The sequence below is a fragment of the Periophthalmus magnuspinnatus genome, chromosome 23 (assembly GCF_009829125.3).
Source record: "Periophthalmus magnuspinnatus isolate fPerMag1 chromosome 23, fPerMag1.2.pri, whole genome shotgun sequence".
Classification (NCBI taxonomy): Eukaryota; Metazoa; Chordata; class Actinopteri; order Gobiiformes; family Gobiidae; genus Periophthalmus; species Periophthalmus magnuspinnatus.
Genome location: NC_047148.1, coordinates 17832203 through 17852373, shown reverse-complemented (window position 1 = coordinate 17852373; position 20171 = coordinate 17832203). Strand labels below are relative to the sequence as shown.

The 20171-nt window shown below is 39.3% G+C and overlaps 6 protein-coding genes across 6 annotated transcripts; 2 read left to right on the top strand and 4 right to left on the bottom strand.

Moving 5' to 3' along the window:
• Positions 1-79: 79 nt before the first annotated feature.
• On the bottom strand, positions 80-1955 carry s100z (S100 calcium binding protein Z). The gene is made up of 3 exons (XM_033989827.2): positions 1701-1955; positions 1465-1628; positions 80-316 (listed from the first exon to the last, which is right to left on the bottom strand). The coding sequence occupies exons 2-3, from the start codon at positions 1603-1605 to the stop codon at positions 161-163; spliced, it is 297 nt and encodes a 98-aa protein (XP_033845718.1). The 5' UTR covers positions 1606-1628; positions 1701-1955; the 3' UTR covers positions 80-160.
• A 5910-nt stretch (positions 1956-7865) lies between these two features.
• Positions 7866-8783, top strand: ch25hl2 (cholesterol 25-hydroxylase like 2). The gene has a single exon (XM_033990028.1). The coding sequence runs from the start codon at positions 7866-7868 to the stop codon at positions 8781-8783; it is 918 nt and encodes a 305-aa protein (XP_033845919.1).
• A 508-nt stretch (positions 8784-9291) lies between these two features.
• On the bottom strand, positions 9292-12291 carry f2rl1.2 (coagulation factor II (thrombin) receptor-like 1, tandem duplicate 2). The gene is made up of 2 exons (XM_033990282.2): positions 12077-12291; positions 9292-11757 (listed from the first exon to the last, which is right to left on the bottom strand). The coding sequence occupies exons 1-2, from the start codon at positions 12159-12161 to the stop codon at positions 10670-10672; spliced, it is 1173 nt and encodes a 390-aa protein (XP_033846173.1). The 5' UTR covers positions 12162-12291; the 3' UTR covers positions 9292-10669.
• An 18-nt stretch (positions 12292-12309) lies between these two features.
• Positions 12310-14086, bottom strand: f2rl1.1 (coagulation factor II (thrombin) receptor-like 1, tandem duplicate 1). Its single transcript, XM_033989570.2, has 2 exons — positions 13926-14086; positions 12310-13695 (listed from the first exon to the last, which is right to left on the bottom strand). Exons 1-2 carry the CDS (start codon positions 13999-14001, stop codon positions 12638-12640), a joined length of 1134 nt encoding a protein of 377 aa, XP_033845461.1. The 5' UTR covers positions 14002-14086; the 3' UTR covers positions 12310-12637.
• A 408-nt stretch (positions 14087-14494) lies between these two features.
• LOC117392242 (proteinase-activated receptor 1-like) lies at positions 14495-16440 on the bottom strand. The gene is made up of 2 exons (XM_033990275.2): positions 16219-16440; positions 14495-16062 (listed from the first exon to the last, which is right to left on the bottom strand). The coding sequence occupies exons 1-2, from the start codon at positions 16283-16285 to the stop codon at positions 14831-14833; spliced, it is 1299 nt and encodes a 432-aa protein (XP_033846166.1). The 5' UTR covers positions 16286-16440; the 3' UTR covers positions 14495-14830.
• Positions 16441-18787: 2347 nt separating this feature from the next.
• On the top strand, positions 18788-20171 carry LOC117392045 (proteinase-activated receptor 3). The gene is made up of 2 exons (XM_055231553.1): positions 18788-18854; positions 19048-20171. Exons 1-2 carry the CDS (start codon positions 18788-18790, stop codon positions 20124-20126), a joined length of 1146 nt encoding a protein of 381 aa, XP_055087528.1. The 3' UTR covers positions 20127-20171.

Genomic DNA, 20171 nt, shown 5'->3' with positions numbered 1-20171 from the left:
GGTACAAGAAAATATAAAATTATGAACTACACTATAATATATTTTGAAATAAACAAAATATACAACAGGATCATAACCAATTTGCCAATGTAAATGGTTGGCATTTCTTTGACAAAACCACAGATCACAGTGAGACGCCGTAGACGAGTATTGACAATATTTACTTGGATTTCTTCTGCTGCTCTTGAAAAAAGTCGTTGCAGGCCACAGTGAGCGCTGCCACCAGAACCACAAACTCATTGAAGTCCACCTCGTTGTCTTTGTTTGAGTCCAGGTCGTTCATGATCTTCTCCACCAGCAGAGGGTCTTTCTGAGACTACACAGAAACAAAAAAAAAAGCTTTGTTATTTTGTCTACTATAGTTGCAGCAATTAAGATGATTCACGCACACACATCTAATTGTAGTGGCTGTGGGGTTGTTACCTTTTACCTAGTACTGGTAATTTAAAAGGTGAGAGCTTTGATTGCTGTTCCTACTGTGGCCATGTTCTTGGGAAAGTCACTGTTAATTCCTTTGAGTGTGCAGTAAAATTTCATTTCATTTGCACAGCAGCAATGTAAAGTCAAGCCAATTTGTAAGATTATTTCGTAAAGATACTCGTTCCATTAGCCTGGTTTAGCTGGAGTTTCTGCTGCCTGTTGGGACACACTGACATCATAGTGGCTTGTCTATATTTGGCAGCGATGTGGGCCACTGATGATGATGTGTGATCACCTGAGGCTCTGTGAAAGGGAACAACAAATAAAAAGAAAAATATATCTGGAAAGCACGTCAGCTCATACTGGTATAGGCTATAGGCCGTTTTCAGTGTTCCCGGGTCAATCAAATAAATCTGCAGGCCTGTGCGCACTGCTATCACACAAAGTCAGGAGCAGGGGCTTATGGGAAATAGCCTTATCTATCTCCTTCACCTCCGTCAGCCTTTATTTTCCACATGTTATGATGTGAATCGCATCAGCAGCAGCCGTACTCAAACAGTGAGATAACGATCAGTGTCAGGACGTGTTTTTCAAGGTCAAAAAGGACAACACCCAAATCATAAACACTGCACAGCTGATACATTCCATTTTCTTTACAACAGTTGTGCAGTTTACCTGAGTTTTATTGCTATTTTTGTCAAATAATCAACATGCAAGTACCTTTGGCTGCTCGAGTCAGAAAAGCAGCCATGTTTTGTGCCTTTAATTGTTATTTATAGATAGATTATATATGTAAAAGACATCCATTTTGAACTGGGTCAATGTAATTTTGTCAGAGTATAGCAAATGTAAATCAGTTTTATCATATGAACATTTTATCTATTAAAAATGAATACTTAACGTTGAAGTATCGAGTGTTCTTGCCTACTTTGCTGATTTGTACAGTAGTATAGTACATACAGTAGTACACAGTCCTTCAAAACAGCACGCACTAATCAAACACTCACAGCAAATTGGACTGATTCAAGAAAAAGTGTTCATTACCGTGAGGAAGTCCGTCAGCTCGCTATTAAGAAGCTGCTTTAGTTCACCCTTGTTGAGTTTGTATTTGTCACCATCATTTCCAGAGTAATTGTAGAAAACGCTTATCAAGGCGTCCATGGCCCCCTCGAGCTGGCTTGGCATCTTGGGTGATTTTTAGCAAATTTCTTGAAAAAAGATAAAATGAAATTGACCGGCATTTAAAGTAGGACAGTTGTTGAGGGCAGAATAGTTCTTACCTGATTAGTGTCCTGCAGCTGAATGAAGAAGAGGACCTTAAGTGAGGCTTGTTTATTGGGAAGTGAGCAACCTTAAGTGGGCCAACCATGATCTTTTTTGGCGATAATTAATTCCCCAGGTAAGGGAACCACGGGCAACTGTCTTCCTCTCCCAGACTGTGCTTATGCTAAGTGAAAAACAACACATGTACCAGTGTAACCTTAGGGCCTCAGGAGGATTGGTTTTGCCCAGGTCAGGTATAAGACTAAGATATGTGCCTGACAAGAGGAGGAGCACACCGCTGTCACTAACAAGGACTTTTACTGACTTGAAAATGTGAAATATTTAGTTTTTAAGTTTTTTTGTTTGTTTTTTTCGAGAAAAGAATATCGCTTGGTCAGTCAGCAATAGACACTATACAAATAATGAACTGATGCACTAAAATTACTTAGTATGAAGATTATTCATTTTATTTTGTGCTTCAGTGGAAAGAATATTTACCCCTGAAGTAGAAGAATATATTTGACCACTATAAGATGATGCAGAGTTGAACCATCTCAAAGATATCTATAGTTAGTTTGATGATTAGCTTGATGCAGTGTCACAGTTTTATGTTATTTAAATGTAAAAAAAAAAAAAAAAAGTCAAAAGGCAAAAATAGTCTATAGTACCTGCCTATAATTAAACATCATCTATTTTTAGCAGGAGGATTTTCATTTCAAGTGTGCGTCTCCCCTCTCTCTTAGATTGAGAATAACATAATTTCTCCAGGTCCCCTGAAGGCATCACCTCAGGGAGTCTATTCATTAAGTTAGCCTCTTAGTCCGCCTGTTGATGTCACACTCAAAATGAGTTTCCATCTTTATAGGTGATGAAACATTTTCCGTAACAAGGCATTATGAAATAAAGTATGGATTTAAATTAGTATTGGAACAGTGAGATAATATCAGATAAGTGTGGTATTGCAATGCATTTTGTCTAAATCCAAGTCTAATTGCATTTCATTCTATACGACTGCTTTTCGCTGGTGGTTTTATAAATGTAATTCTGTGGTGTTGGCTTTAGGTGAGTTTTCACTAGTTTGCCACTCAAGGTAAGAGCCGTTCTGAAGCCTCTGGAAGAACCTTACGGAGATCACTATCACATTTTAGTGTAGTCCAGTTACTCTTGATGATTTGTTGAAGTGTGTTTGCTTTGTCACTGTGTTGGGTGACAAAATGTACTTTATCGGGGTCTAGTTGTGGTTAGTTAGGCTAATTGGCTTTCTGAAAATAGATGTATGTAGATCATTATGGTCCTAAAAATCATTAGGTCCAGAAAATGTATCTCGTAGGAGGAAAATTCTAAACTAAGTTTTACATTGCTACTGGTGTTGTTTATATAATAACAAAAATCTTTCAGTTCTTCATCCGTACCAGACCATATAAGGAGAATATCATCTATATACCTACCTCACCATGTGATTTTATCTTTCCAGATATTTTGGCTGGAGGTTTCCTCCGATAGACCCATAAAGAGGTTAACATAATTGGGGGCAAAGCCTGCAGAAACACATTTATGGTCCATTCTGTCAGTTTAAGGATGAAGGCACTAGGGGGCAGCTCTCCTTCAGTTTGCATATCAAATAGTGTGATGAAGCAATTAAACCATCTCTGTGAGTAATGTTTGTATAAAGTCATTCAACATTAGTCACAAAATATGCAGAGCCAACATTCTTTATTTGTTAAATTTTATTAAATACTTCTGTGCTAGAAAAGAGGGAAGGTTCCACACATGTGTTTTCAAAAAGAAGTCTATGAATTTAGACACTGACTCTGTCACTGACTTATTGCCACTTATTGTAGGACGTCCAGGTGGGTTGATCAGGCTTTTGTAGATTTTTGGTAACATATAAAAAGAGGAAATATGTGGAGACAATTTATTCTTAATAAAGAATGTGGATTTGGAGATCAAACAAGAAACATAGGCTACATATGAATTCCATGTAATAAACTCTCAGTCAAAGGCTATAAGGTTTTCAATCTACAGTTTTCATCATTTTATTATTAAATATCACTGCTTGACCTAGAAATTCATTATATTAAGTGACTTAAGTGAGTCTACTGAGGTTTGAGTCTAGACTTATTTTTTTCTGTATGTAAGGTTTGGCAGCTCGTTGTGTCCCTGCCTCCACTTATACAAACAATTAATATTCACAAACACGATATTCTGAGGGTGCAGCATGCAAATACACACAGTTAATATCTGTTTGTCTAAAAGTGGAGCAGAAAATTGATTCTGTGAACAGACTTTTTGATGGGTAGTTGTGTTTTAAGTGAAAAGTACAGTTTAGATACCTTTACCTCACCACACGTGCGTCCTCACACCTCCCCAAAGAGCATGAAAAAGTCCAATTGGAATCGTTCAGTAGTTCAATGTATATTTTTTTTCAATATTTGAGATTACAGTGGCAGCAGAACACCTCCCTCTCAGTGTGCACTCTTGGACTAGTCCATTCTAATGTGAAAGTGGAAATACTTTAACAGATAAAATGTATTTGACAATCAAATCCTATTTTGATGGTGTTTTCTGTTTTAAAAGTAAACTAATCTCATTTACTGTGCTATTAAGAGAATATGAAATGGAAATTGTTTAGGGGCCCCTGCTAGGGGTGGAGGACCCGAGGAAAGTTCCTCCTACTTTTGCCTAATGGTAGAAAACAAACAGGAAATTAAGGTGTTTTTCGACGGTGTTTTTTTTAACTAAACCAAATTCGCTCTAAACCTCATTTTGATAATATTAAATAAGTATTCTTCAGTGCCCTTGGTGATCTTTACACACACAAAAAAAAGGAAGGAGATTATCTTAGATCTAGAGCAAAATGGGTGGAGTCAGTAAAAAAAAGCACATCTTCTTTCTGTAACTTGGAAAAGAAAGAACTGCAAATCAAAGTCTTTATATTAATGATCTATTTTGTAATGACCTTCAACTGATCCACAGGAATCTGACTTTTATAGCAAACTGAACACTTCATCTTACTCTAAACCTCACAGCGACTCCTTTCACCAAACTATTAAAGATTTCAGCCCTAAAATTGATAATAATCTGCTTCACAGATCAAACACATCTGCGAAGCAGAAATTACTATACAAGAATTGGAAAAGGCATTAAGTTGTCTGTCCAAAGACAAAGCTCCAGGTAGTGACGACCTTCTATAAATTTTCACATCACATCAAAGACCTTATTTTCAGAATGCTCCAAAAAAGTACCAGAAAACAGCTCCTTTACTCATACTATGAATCAGGGAGGGATGATTCTTATCCCCGAGCTGGGTAAAGACCCCACCTTGACAGTTTAAGGCCTATAACCCTCTTAAATAACCATTACAAGCTCTTACGTCACATTTTTGCACACAGACTCAAACCAGGTTTAGCACTAATCATTTCTGAAACATAATGTGATTTTTATAAAAAGCCGCTCTACTCAAAATAACATATGCCTTGTCTTAGATTTATCTGACTGTGATTTACTACTTGATAATGAAGGTATATTTTTATTTTTATATTTTTACAAGGCCTTCGATATGAGTGAGCGTAACTTTATGTTCCAAACACTGCAGTTGTTTGTTAAAACCTTTTAAAATGATACCAGCAGCTCTGCTTGTTTACCCCATGGGACCTCGCGGAGGGTGCCCAATTTCACCTCTTCTGTTTATTGAAGCAACACAAATGCTGTCCATATTCATTCAAAATGCAGATTTTGACATTTTCTCAATTGCAGATAATGAATTGTCTAAATGTCATCTGGCTGAAGATATAATCATCTTCTTCTTAATCTTCTTGAACAACCTGAATGTAATCTCTAAAACACTCCAAATTATTGAATGCTTTTCTAAAGCCTCAGGCCTCAAATTGAATTTAAACAAATGTGAAATTTTACCTGTAAAACCATGAGCTGTATCCAGTGCATGTAACTGTTAAATCCACTGTTAAATATCTTGGCATGCAAATAACAAAGGATAAGAACAATTGGTAATGATGATAATGAATGACTGAAGTAGGAAAAGTCTATTTGAAGCTTCTATTTCCCCTAAAGGAAGTCCATTTTAAAGATCCTGCACAAAATGGACTCTTGTGATCTTTTATCCATGTTATAATGGTGTTACCTCATCAAAAACAAACCTGGAGGTGAGTTTTGTTCCATTCACACATGTTTGTAACATTGTATTACTTTATGAACACTTTATTATTAGTTTGTACATCTCTAAAGGTCAAAATGCTCTGTTCCACTTGTCTTGAAGCAGTAGTTTTCAAGTTCACAGCTCCTTTTACCTTTAGTTAAGAAAAAACTAACAATTCCAGGGCAGGAATTATCTAAATGATTCTAATGAAGGTGTATCCAGTTTAAAACACAGTGAAGCACTTCCTGTATTACCACATGACATCACAAGGTGGAGAGAGATGAAGGATTTGTGAGTTAAACAAAACAATAAAATAAAATAACTCCAGGTATGTTTTTGGTGGGGAAAATTATAGCATAGATCAGAAAAATGCTTAATATTTGCCCTTTAAAGTTTTTTGCATATACCGCTCTAAAGAACAGCTTAGACAGAGTTGAGGGATGGATGACAATTGTTGTACTTTCTTTGATGTAAATATTGAATTGACAGAGCACTTTTTTTTTTTTAATGTATGCTTTCTAAAGCTTTTGGGACAATATGTAGAACTGGCTTTTCCCCAGCGTTTTGGTACTCTTACAAATGATAAAAAAAAAAAAAAAAAAAAAATTGAAATGATTTTAAATGTAATCTTGGTTATGGGTAAAAACATGTGTAGGTTCTTAAAAAACAAACCATCTTCCTCACATTTCTTAAAGAACTTTGTCTCTTTTTCTCATCTGTAAATTTTATGGAAATAATAATAATAATAATAATCATAATAATAATCATAATCATAATCATAAATACATTTATCTAGTATGTCTTCCTGTTCATCTTCATCAGTGTCAGTGGTCCAATTCAACTTTAGGCCTGTCTCATGGAGCTCTGTCACTGTTCTGAATTTTGTGAACTTACCAAAATGTGCCTGTTCTCACTCTCAATGGGCTCCAATTTGTGGTTGTGGTGTTGAATTGGTGCTGTCATTGTCAAGATGCCCATTTTAGCAAATTTTTTGATCCTATACACCCATGTGAAACTTTCCATCGATGTTCAGGGGGGTCAAAAAAGAAATTGTTTCTGGAGGAAAATAATCCTAATCATAATATCATCAGGCCAAATAAAGATATTAAAAGGAAGTTGCACTGTGACTGTGGGTGGAGTTTTACTGCCCTCTATTGGCTGAAAGCAAAAGCAGAATGCTGTCAACCAATAATCTCAATTCTTTTGTTTATTTTTTTTTTCTTTCTCTCTCTTTCTGTGTAATTTTCCTGTGTTAAAACAAAATAACATTCTGTCTCTTTGGCTCTGTTTTTTTTTTTTTTTTATTTGATAAGAAATATTACTTAGCACTGAGTTCACATCTACAACCATGATACCACAGAAACCGGCTCCAAACCAGTCTGAGCTAGACCATAATAATAACACTGTTCAAGTAAACAAAACAGCAGCCAGTCATAGTTTAGCATCTGACAGGAAGTGCTTTTGAGTCCTTGGCAGATTTGTGATTAATGAGGGATTGTTGAGTGTGCCATTGATTTTGTCTGACTCTGAATTTTGATAATGCATGATGATTATATGAACACATACATTATATTTCCATGTGTCCCTTAGCCAAGTGAGTGTTTCTTCACATTTCCCAAGGTTGATGTCTGACTAAAGACACATCTTCCTCTGTCTTGCGTGCGAGAATACACAGTGGAACGGAAGCTCTCTCTCCATGATGTGGGTCAGAAATGGGAGCTGTTGTGGCGCAGCTCCGACTCCTGGCTGGCATCCTTGTGCCATGAAAAAGGGCCCTACTGAGGCCCTGCTTTTAAAATGCAGAAAGTGCTCGTGGAGGTGGGGCTTCAACATACATAAGAGCCAAAGACAGGCAGATGGTCCAATTTGGCACAGATAGTCCACATTACCAGACAATTTGCTTGCTTAAACGCGGATGCTGATTGGATCTCTGGTTCGTTAAGAATCTTTTCATCCACTGCTGAGCCTTGTCAAGAGATAATCCTTTTAGGTCTGCCCCTTTTCAACTGCAAACCTTGTGCTAGTGATGAACGCGGGCACACAGCTCAGACCTGAGAGTTTATCCTGGATGCTGGATGTGGGAAATGTGACTGGAGCCCTGTCCCAGGCGTCACTTCTGCAGCCAGCCTGGGACCACCTGCTCCAAAACCACCATGAGGTCCTGAGGAGCCCGCTCTTCCCTGTGCTCCTGTGTGTTTCCACATACTTCTTTCTGATTGGTCTTTACACAGCTCTGGATCTGCTGGCTCCCACCTGGCCCTGCATCAATCGCCACAGACTGCACCCGGACAAACCCATCACGTGGCCTAACATCTGGACTACACTAGTGCTCACCATCTACAACCACATGCTTTACATCTTCCCAACGACAGTGGCTCAGTGGCTTTGGAGGTCACCTACTCCACTGCCAAGAGAAGCACCTACTCTTTGTGGCTTCCTTCTGGGAATTTTTGGCTGCACCGTTGTTTTTGACTTCCAGTATTACATCTGGCACCTGCTGCATCACAAAGTCCCCTGGTTGTACCGTACGTTCCATGCTGTGCACCACCAGTACAATCAGCCCTTCAGCCTGGTCACCCAATATCTGTCTGGATGGGAGCTCTTCAGTGTGGGATTCTGGGCCACTATCGACCCCATCCTGCTCCAGTGCCACTGTCTCACCACATGGGGGTTCATGGTCTTCAACGTGTACGTCTCCACGGAGGACCACTGTGGCTATGACTTCCCATGGTCCATGCACAGGCTTGTGCCCTTTGGCCTTTGGGGTGGAGCACCCAAGCATGACACCCACCACCAGAAGCCTGGCACTAACTTCGCCCCCTTCTTTTCACACTGGGACTGGCTGGCAGGCACCAATGTTGTGCCAAGTCCCCCAGGCCATGTTGCAGAGGAGCCAGACAAGGGGCGAGTCAAAACTAGACTTGTGAATTACTTTGTGTCTTAGCTTTCAATTAAGTGGCTATCTTGTATTTTGCATTTTATTTGTGCACTTATCTTACAGGTATATTCAAACGTGTCATATTTTATTCCTTAAGATGTGTTTAATTGTTAAGTATATGCGCAGTATCATCTTGTTTGGATACGGAACATAAGGTTATGAGCAATTATGCTTTGTTCTGGACTAATGTACAGTACATGCACAGCTCCATTTTTACAGATTTGCTGTTTAAAATAATGTGCTTGTTTTTGTCATTATGTTTCAATGACATTCTCAGGTCAGATCTTCATATCTCTTTGTATTGCTACAGTATTTGTCATATTTGACAATGTAATCAGCGTAAACATATAAAGCAAGGTAATATCTGTCAAACTGAATTAGTGAATACTTACATACATTGGCAAGCAATTTTGCTGCTCTCCTCTACCTCTGTCACTCCCACAAATGATTAGTGTACTCTTAGCTGTCTAATGCATGGATTCATAGTTATGTTTTTGTCCTTTATTATTTTTTTAATGTTGCACAACCAAACACACAGATATAGAATCAACTCACACTAGTGGGAAATTTCTACATTTTAGTAGGCCTACATGAATATTCTAAAAGAAGCATGAAAGCTCGAATCACATCTGGTTAGGCAATTGAGATCAAGTTTCCATGGTGGCTCTCAGTCACAAAACAGACAAAACAAGTTAGACAAGTTCCTCATTAACATAGTGGCTGAGCCAATTGTTGACATACAAACTAAATCAAATGTCCTTGACTCCTTTCCACTCTTTATCAACAATACGATTATTTCACACTAAATCTAAATCAGGTCTTTCTAACAAAATTGCTTTTAACCTCAACAAGCATTATGTGCTGAAAGGACATTTAGTTGTACATTCTGCTGTGTTAGACTATGCAAATGTACCAGGTTGACATAATAAAATGATATATTACATGTTGCATGAGTCCTGTTAATGCTGGAACAGTCCGAGCTATGAAAGAGTCACATGACCAGGGAGTGTCTCTGTCCTACATGTGAAAGGAAGGCATGCTGCTTCACAAAAGGTAAGACGATATACAACAGCAATCATTAACCTCAAGAGCTCAGCCTCAGCGGGTCGTTAAACAGGAGACTAGCTCCGTTCAAAAAGCAGAAGTTTAGAGTAATTTTAATCACAAACTATGCTAAAGCAACAACTCAGCATGTCAAAAATAAGTAATGAAAAAAGTTTAAATATTTATATATACATTGTAGTTCATGTTTCCGTTTCTGTAATTTTAGTAATTCCTAAAATGCCAACAGCACAGAAACTAGGCCAGATCAGTGAAGTCATCGTTAAGGCATGTCCCAGCGTGATCTGTGGAATTCTTTCACCTCTTTATTCAGCGTTCCTTTGTCTGCTTTAAATGATGTGGTCAAGTACATCGGCTAAAAAAAACACCAAAAACCCAGACAAATAACAGGAAATTATCATCGCTGTCCTGTTCTTTCAACAGATCATACAAATGAGTTCTGAGGTAGCTCAAAGTAACTCACACTGTGTAATTAATTATGCAATATCATAAAAAAAAGTTTCACAGAAACCGAACACATTTCATCATTTATTTACTTAAGTACTGAGCATCATAAAAAAGAAACTGTATTTATCTAGTGCAATAGTTATCAGTCTTAAATGGCAACTAAATAAAGTAACAGGCTTCATGTCATAAAATATAACATATGTTCACATTAAAAACAAAACTTTATAAAACACATCCATATGACAAAAAGTAAAGTTCATTTTTGGCAATCCATTATACTGAGGTTATTCATTAGTGGAGCAAGCTCTAGGCCTGAGTCCATAGCTAGATAATGATCAATGTTCTCACAAGTCCCTATGACCAGCGCATCCATGCACGTTGTCCTAGCACGAGCTTGTTTGAGTGTTCCCTGAGTCAGACACATATGACTTGGTCTTTCTTGAGTATTGCATTGAACTAAAAGACACTCTCATCCGCTCCACAGTCCTGCTACTGCGACACAAGAGTGTGTTCTTTACATGGTTTCTGAAGTCATCAGACACAAAGTAGTAGATGAAGGGGTCTAGGCAACTGTTGAGGCTAGCCAGACATAATGTTGAGATGTAGAAGCTGTAGCCATTGTTGGCCAATCCATCTTTTAACAATGAGTAATGCACCACAAGCATGATGTTACTGGGGATAAAACATACCACAAAAGTGATCATTACAACCACTATCAACACTACAGCTTTATGGCGGTTCTTGGCAGCTGAACTATCCTCCATACTGTTTCCTAAAGCTCTAAGCAACATGATGTAAGCCACTATTATAACTACACAGGGGACCAGGAAAACCACCAACCCCATAAAGATGAAGTAATAGAAAGGTAGCTGGACTGAGGGAAATGGATTCTGAGGGTCCTTGATGATGTTCACATCATGGCACGTGGTAATGTTGGGGTCTTTGAGCTTGGCAGTTTGGTCATACAAGTATAGTGGAATTGTTGTAAGCCAAATGAAAGCCCAAATGGCCACACAGACACCTATAGCCACCTTGTTATTCTTTCTTTGATGGGACAATGGATGAGCCACAACCCAGTATCTCTGCACACTGAGACAGGCAATAAAAAGAATTGAACAGTACATATTGCCATAGAAAAATCCCACTAAAACTTTACAAAGAGGTTCTCCGTAGATCCAGTCATTTCCGTTGAAATGATATGCTATCTTTAGAGGAATCCAGATCACAAACAAGAGGTCAGCCAGGGCCAAATTGGCCATGTAGATTGATGATGGATGCTTCTTTTTAACCCGAATCAGAAACACATATATAGCCATTAGATTTGCAGGGAGCCCCAAGGCGAACACAATAATGTACAGGATTGGAAAGAAGATTGTGGTCAGATCACTCTTGAGGGTGACGATGGCGGCCTCATTCAAAATCACTTGCTGTGTGTTTTCTGGGTCCACATGTCCAGCAAATCCCCGTCCCACTTCAAAAACAAACAAAAACAGAAATCACATCACTATTTTCTAAAGCACAATTCATTCTTTTCACAGCAGTGTTTAAACAAATACAAGATGTACAAAGTGTACAGCAAAGGCAACATGGGCAGATTACTTCTATAAATACTTAAACTCTATATAAATACTGCTAAATGCCTTTGTAAAACATCAAAAGTAAGATACAAACACAGCTGAACAATGCGAGTGGATACTAATTCCTAGAAGTACATTTATTTATTTCAGTAGTGTAGTAGCTGCCTGTGTACGACCTCGCCCTTTGACGTTAAGATCACGTAGGATACTCACTTGGGGGAGACGCTGCAGAGACGCTGCAGAAGAAATTCAACACCAGAAGAAAGGAAATTGAGCTAATAAAATCCATTTTGTGCATTTAACAATCAAAAATTCCCTCTGCCTTCTGGATTCCACACCAAGAGCTTCTTGTACACTCGACACTCCTGCGTAGGTACAAAAGGCGCCTCCCCGAGACTACCTGGGTATGTCTGCGTCACGGCGCATTGGCCCCGCCCACTTGATGAAACTGTGGTTTGTTTTCCAAGTAGGTTACTATTTATTGTTCTGTGAAGTGTTTAATGAACAAATATGCGTCGTATGTGCCAGAAAAAAGAGACGTGATACTCAATAACACAAGGATCTTTGCAACTCTTGTGTAGAGAAGTATTTGTTCTATAAATATTACATGACCTTTGCATCAGTTCCATTTGATTCTCTTTAGAAACTTTAATAAACAATATAAAAACACAATATCCACAATCAAGAACAAATGTATACAATTAAGATTAATAGTTTGTCAGAGAAAAAAAATAGGCTTCCAAATAGGCTACAAAGTCATGTATTATGTATTGACTAGCACTCAGTGCTCTGTGTGTTGGCGGTGTCAGAGGTGTAGGTGTTGCTCTTCTTTGAGTTTTTCAGAGCGGTGAAGGAGACCCTCATCCTCTCCACAGTCCGCTGGCTTCGACACAAGAATGTGTTCTTTATGTGATCCCTGAAGTCCTCAGAAATAAAATAGTAAACAAAGGGATCAATGCAGCTGTTGAGACTGGCCAAGCACAGAGTGGTGATATAGAATCCATACAGGCTGTTTGTGGCTCCGCTCAATAGCAAACAGTAGTGGACTATTAACATTATATTACTGGGAGTGAAGCACACTATAAACATAACCAGCACTGTAATGATAAGGACAATAGCTTTTCTCCGCTTCTTGGCAATAGTAGGGTCTGACATGTTGTTTTGAAGAGCCTTCAGCATGCCGACATAGGACACGATGCACACACATGAAGGCACTAGAAATCCAAGGGTTCCCATGGTGAGGAAGTAACCTGCTGCCATTTTTGTATGGCTTGGCCTAGTGACATCATGACAAGTGATGACGTTAAGGTTTGTAACCTGGACCTCCTGATCATAAAGGTACAGCGGCACAGTGATCGCCCAAACTACAACCCAGACAGTGATAGACAAGGCAATGGCCACACAGTTGTCCCTCTCCAACTGGGTTAATGGGTGAACCACAGCCCAGTAACGTTGCACACTAATGCAGGTGATAAACAAGATTGAGCAGTACATGTTTGCATAGAAGAACACAACCAGAACTTTACACAAGCCCTCGCCATAGATCCAGTCATTATTGTTGAAGTGGTATGCAATCTTCAAAGGCACCCAAATGACAAAGAGTAGATCCGCCAGTGCTAGGTTTGCCATGTAAATTGAAGATGGATGCTTCTTTTTGACTCTGAAGAGGAACACCCAAACGGCCAGAGCATTTGCAGGAAGCCCCAGAGTGAACACAATTATGTAGATGACCGGGAGAAAAACAGTAGTAAGTGGACTGGACAGGACCTTTTTGGCTTGTAAGCTGACAATCACACCATCCTGTGTTTCAATAGCAGGGAATCCTTTTGTCTCTGTGGATGAGAGAGTTAAGTTAGAATATGTCACATTTTAGATACATATTCTAAGATGTCTGTTTACATACTATATACATATCCTTAGATCATCATCAAACTGCATGTCAACCTTGTTCATTGCTGCAGTACAGGGCCTACCCACTGACTTTTACTTGAGCTTCGTCTTTTACTTTCAAAACAATTCCAAGGCAACAAAGAGCATCGAAAACAAAGAGTGTAATATTTACCTGGATCTAGAGCTCCCACAGACGCGTGCACGAAATACACGAGAAGAAACAGCGGTTGAAAACGTGTTAAAGCCATTGTAGTGGTTCAGAGTTTAATCACGGGGTTTAAATGACAGGAAGGAGAACCACGGGTGTGTCTGCTTTTACGCGCTGCGGCGGTTGACTTGGTCGTGCGTAACGCGTTTTTTAACACCTGTGTGACGTCACCGCGGCCTCTGCAGCGCACGAGAGCAAGACAGGTGGGATTTGATGGCTAAGTGAACAACAAAACAACACATATATTTATCCTGTTATTAGTTTTATTGTTTATGTAAGCTCCATGGAGTGTTAGTTTACTGTGATCCAGGGTGCATTACAAAACTGCTCTGTGAAAATACTCAAACAAGGTAAGACTATTTTTCATTAGGCCTATTATTGGCTTACACTTATTAGCCTAAAAACTAGAGCTATGTCCTGCTTTATTGGCACAGTGTCACGTGTTGATATTAGTAAACGACATAACCAGATTTAATAGGTAGGATTTTATACACCATCAGGAGCAGGGGTCACCAACACAGTGTCTGCTTTTTGAAATTCGTTTTATTTAAAAATATATACAGTGGAAAACATAATGTGCTTTTACAATAATAGCTACAAATATATCTTTCAGTAGGTAGGCTATAAAATCAACTTACAGACAAACATACTAGTATATTATAAAGCATATTTAAGACCATCTAGGCCTTTCTCTCTGCACACATGTCATTTTGCTTACAACACAGGCTATGTTTTAATTTACAAGTAGCTGCATGTACCAAGCCGTGGCGTTAGTGCTTTTATTAAGTTTATAATAATTGTGTTTAACTTCTCTAATGCAAAACTAGACTTCACCTACATTTTCAACACATTCAAAATAATTCAGAAGGTCAGACCAACAGTTTCTTGTACTGGCTGTGGAGATGGGCTTGAAAGGACTCATGTTCTGAAGAGGGATTAATCTTGGAACTTTCTGTCCGGCTGCTTTTCAGTATGCCCTTACGGCTGGACTTGTATGAGTCACTGGATGAATGACTGGTGCTGCAGACAGTGGGCCCCCTCCCACATCTCAGCACACTGGATAGTTGCTTCTGGCATTGGGATGAGCCAAAGTAGTAAACTAAGGGATCTAGGCAGCAGTTGAGACTGCCCAAACAGAGAAAGACCATGTATAGAGCATATGAACTGTCTGCACCCTGGTGGCTGCTTTGGGCATTGTTGCTAAACAGAAGATAGTGTACAAGCATGATACAGTTAGTTGGCATGAAGCACAGCACAAAGATGACCAGCACAGTGGCTGCCATCACCACAGCCCTTGTCTTTTTGCGGGAGCTTCCTCTTATTCCTTTAGGGACTCTGTTCAGAGTCCAGATGACCCGGGTATAAGACACGACTGAAATAAGCAGCGGGAGGAAGAAAAGTGTGCAGCAGATGGTGAGGAAATAGATTTTGTAGTTCCACTTGAGCTCCTCCAGTGGCTGAACGTCATGGCAGGTGGTGATGTTTAAAGCATCCAGGTATATGGTCTGGTTGGAGAGCAGGAGGGGGGTGCACCCAATAAAGGACAGAATCCACATTGTCACACAAGCTATGACAGCATTCTGTGGTCTTCTCCAAGCAAGAGAGTCAATAGGATAAACCACAGCCAAAAGTCGGTCGACGCTGATGCAACATATGAGCAGCACAGAGCAGTACATGTTCCAGTAAAATGCTGCAGTCACCACACGACACATGATGGGCCCAAATATCCAGTTGTTCCCTAAATAATGGTAACAGATCTTGAATGGGAGCAGAAGTGCGAAGAGCAGGTCAGCGCAGGCCAGGTTTAGCATGTAGATAGCTGCTGGTTTCTTGGGACGGATCCTTTGGGCAAAGGCCAGCATTGCACACAGGTTTACAGGCACACTAATAAGACACACCAGAGAGTACCAAGAGGGCATGAGCAGAGTGGACATGGGCCCACTGAGGAAGAGTATGGTTTCTTCAGAGAGAATCTGCATTTTGGAGGAGGCATTAGACTTCCCACCACCAGAGTCATAGTCTGAGAAAAGGTTGTCAATGTCCAATTGTTCAGCATCATTATAGGAGATGCCAAAGGTCCTTGGTCCTGCACCTGAAGAGCCTACAACAAGAAAAAAAAAGTGACTTTAAGGAAGAAAATTAGATTACTTTTCTTATGTTAGATCTGAACACAAGTAGTAACACATTGTAAAATTATAACACATTAGGCCTAAATGGTATAAATAATTTGACAGGAAAAACAATTATGTAACCTTACTGTTATAAACAACAGCTGGAGCAAGATGAACACAAGTCAAAAGGACAAAAACAAACAAAGAAATCATTTTGCCAAACGTAGCCTACTCCTCTAAAGTCCCAAAATATGAAGTATTCCACACTCTTGTCGCAGTATAAATAGAGTGAAAGTACAAAAAGTCAAAGCGTTTTTCTTTCAGCTACAAGCACCGGTCAGTTCCAGTCCAGAGGCTCCACCAACCAGCTGCAGAATTCCTCAGGAGTGATGTCAGCTTCCCGTCACACAGGGTCCTGATCCAATCACAGGGGCTCCACGGGGACTACTCTATTTGTAACAAACACATCAAAAATGAACATTCAAGGCAAGGCAAATACAGACAAAAGGAGGAAAAGAAACATCATAAGCTAAGAGGTTACTGAATGCAGCTTGTATGTCAGGCCCTTGCATTTTGGTAAAAAAAAAAAACCTTAATATCATACATACAGACATAATATTACACAATAGTCTGTACCACAAAGATACATAAACATCTGTTTTTATTGTTTTAACCGAAACAAGTGCTGAGGTTTGCAAAAAAATTATAAAAACTATTGCGTGATGTAGCACATGTGGAGATGAGGACAGGAAGGTGTGGGAGTATGACTCGCTCCAGCAGTGGTGGTACCAGCATTTAAAACAGACACGTTAGCTCATTTCCATAAGCACAGTAGGAGTTAGTGCTTCATGTTTGCTTGACCAGTAGTCTACATTCATGGCATATAGTGGATTGGTGTTATTTTTTCCCTGGAATTTGTCATTTGAATGGATTAAAACAGCTATAAGTGCAATGGTACATCGTGTCCAGTGCGTCAGTCCTGCAGGGCGTTCCCAAACATCCATTCCCTCTGAGGACAGGATACAGACTGTGGGAGATTAGGCCAGTGGCACACTGCCAGAGACTTCACTTCACATCAGTTCCTGCTCTTCAGTTGATAAGGGTAAAAAGTGAGAATAAAACAGTAAAAACAGTCAAAATGTGTTGTGTGTGTGGGTGGAGCAGTTGAGGGATATTTACAGGTCCTGTTAGATTCTATTCTGCAGTTTTATAGATTTAAAAAAAAAAATGTGTTAGGTGTTTATGTTATAGTTTGTAAAAGAGAAGGAAACTGCATATATTTTCTAAATTGTCCACTTGACCATTACAGTGGGCCATATAAGAGCATAAACATGGAACTGCATGTGTTTGAGGAAATTATGTCTTGCTTAACATATTTATTTTATCTAGTACTGGATTGCCCTCTTGTGGCAGAGCAGCTCTCAGGAGACATTCAAACATTCTGCCAGGTTTTATTCTTCAGAAAGAATCGGTAAATCTATTCAAGGACAATAGAATAATATTTCATAGCTCAAACTAAATAGAAAGACATGCAAGGCAACTTAAAACCATATATTGTTTAAAAATGCAGCCTATAATTACACAAGGATGAACAAATAGTCTACAGCAACAAATAAAGAGCCTGTTATTACTTTGTCACATTGGCCTGTTTGAGTTTGACTATATTGAAATCAGTGTTTTGATCTAAGAAGTTCATAAGATCAAGAAAACAACACTCTCAAGTTGATTAACCCGGCTCATGCCAGACTGATACATGCAGCACTCTGAATTATCAATCTGGGATGGCTCTCGCTGAACGCAAATGGAAAACACAGAACAGGATGATGATTATTTTAATATGATTGGTTGAAACGTCACAACAGTGGAACAAGCCAAAGTTAAAATTGCAAGCAAAGATAAAGAACCCTCGCAACCCTTGCAACCACCAAAAGACAAGTATCAGTGGTCAGGTTTCACATGTCATTCAATATTTCCGGTCTCATGTTAAAAATAAACATTTCTATCTTATTCGTTAGAATTTTTATCCACGCATCATTTTATCCAGGTCATCAAACTACACAAATGCTACACTGGGTTTGTTTGTATCTGACGGTGCTTGCAAAAGTTACAGGAACTTTTTGTACTTTCAAAATGTTTTATGTTTTATGTTCCCCCAAGGATAAAATAGGCTCCGCCCCCTCCTATCTCTTAATATATCTCTTTTTTTTTATCCTTTTTACGCTCAAATAATAAAAGTTAGAAAGTCCAGCTCAAATAGCTCAAATAGCGTTTTAAAAATAGAATTAGAAGGGGGTACTATAGAGCTATCTTAAAAGAGTTTTTTTTGTTTTTGTTTTTTTTCAGAACTGACTCTTTGTTGAAAAACCACCATGACCACATTCAACATTTTATGAGAGTAAGTGATATGTAATGTAATTGATAACCTTTTATTCTGGTTTTAATTTTAGTCTAGAAATATTATAACTTTAATGTTGAAATGTTATGATTTTATTCTCATAGCGCCTGCATAATTTATTTTTCCAATGTGACCCTGAGTTAAATTATCTTCTACACCCACTTCTACACTGGTTGGTGCAGAAGTAGGAAGTTGCCTCAAGAGTTCACTGTGTGCATGTTAAAACAGTGACCAAAGGCAGCCCACATATTTCCCCTTAGTTTGGGGGAAAAAGTTTTCACCCAAACAGGTTCTTACCAAGAAGCTGAGCCCACGAGAAAATGGATAAAGCTTTTGTTTTTGCAATACTTTTTTGTTTGTGTTTTGACAGATCACTTCATGACGATGGTAAGTTTGTGTTCTCATTTATGATGCTTTATGTGCTTATCTTAATCTTTATGTGCTTAATGCTTAATCTGAAAAATAATATGACAGGCCTATTCTTTTCACAGATTTGTATTAGATTAAATAATTGAAAGCTTAGTATTATTATTTTGCTATTTAATAATAATAATATGATTGCTGTTTTAATTCATTACAGTTCAGGGAGAGACATTAAGGAACAAAAGCAGCAACTTCAGCTCTATTGGTCCCAGGACCTTTTTGGGACAGCCTGTGGTTGTGACCGTCTTCTCCTCTGGTCTGAATGGGACAGGAGCATCATCTCCTCCGGTTGTCTCAGGCTCTATACCGGTCCTCAGGCTGAACAGTAACAGGACTGCCTCTTACCTTCAAGGCAATATAAGCACCATTCTCATCCCAGTCCTGTACATCCTAATCCTGGCTGTGGGGGTCCCTGCTAATTTGTTCACCCTTTGCTCCCTTGCATCCAAAGTGCGCAAAGTGTCCTCTGCCATCCTGTACTGCAGCCTAGCTCTGTCTGACTTGCTTCTGCTGCTGTCTTTGGTGTTTAAAGCTCACTATCATCTCCGGGGGAATCATTGGCTATTTGGAGAAACTGCCTGCCGCATGGTCTCTGCCTGTTTCTATGGAAACCTGTACTGCTCAGCTCAGACGCTGGCCAGTATCAGTGTGAAGCGATATCTAGCTGTAGTCCACCCATTCATGTACAAGAGCTTACCCAAGAGAATGTGCACCACCTGGGTGACAGTGGTGCTGTGGATGATACTCGGAGCTGGTCTGGTCCCGGAGCTCCTGGTCCATCAGAGCTACTGGATCTCACAATTGGACATCATCACCTGCCATGACATCTTACCATTAGGATCTGAGTCCCACAAGTTTCTGCTATACTACAATCTAGTTTTGACAATCTTTGGCCTCTTAGTTCCTCTGGTGGTATGTGTGGTTTGTTATGTGCGTATTTTGACTGAGCTGAAGCAGTCCCACACTGACTGGGGCTTGTACATACGTAGCAGTTCTCTTGTTTTCCTAATTTTTCTGGTGTGTTTCACTCCTGCGGGAGTCTTGCACTTTGCCCACTATGTGCAGCTGTTTGCAGATGGGACAGAGGGCTTGTACATGTACTTTAATGTGGCTGTGTGTTTATGCTGCCTTCATGCAGCGATGGACCCCTTCCTGTTTATGCTCATGTCCCGCTCCACAGGATCCAATCCTTATTTCAGAACCTTCAAGAGCAAGAGCCTCAGTTTATCAGCGTAAGACTAACAAAAAGGGAAAACAAAGTGAGCTTAAATAAGAAAATAT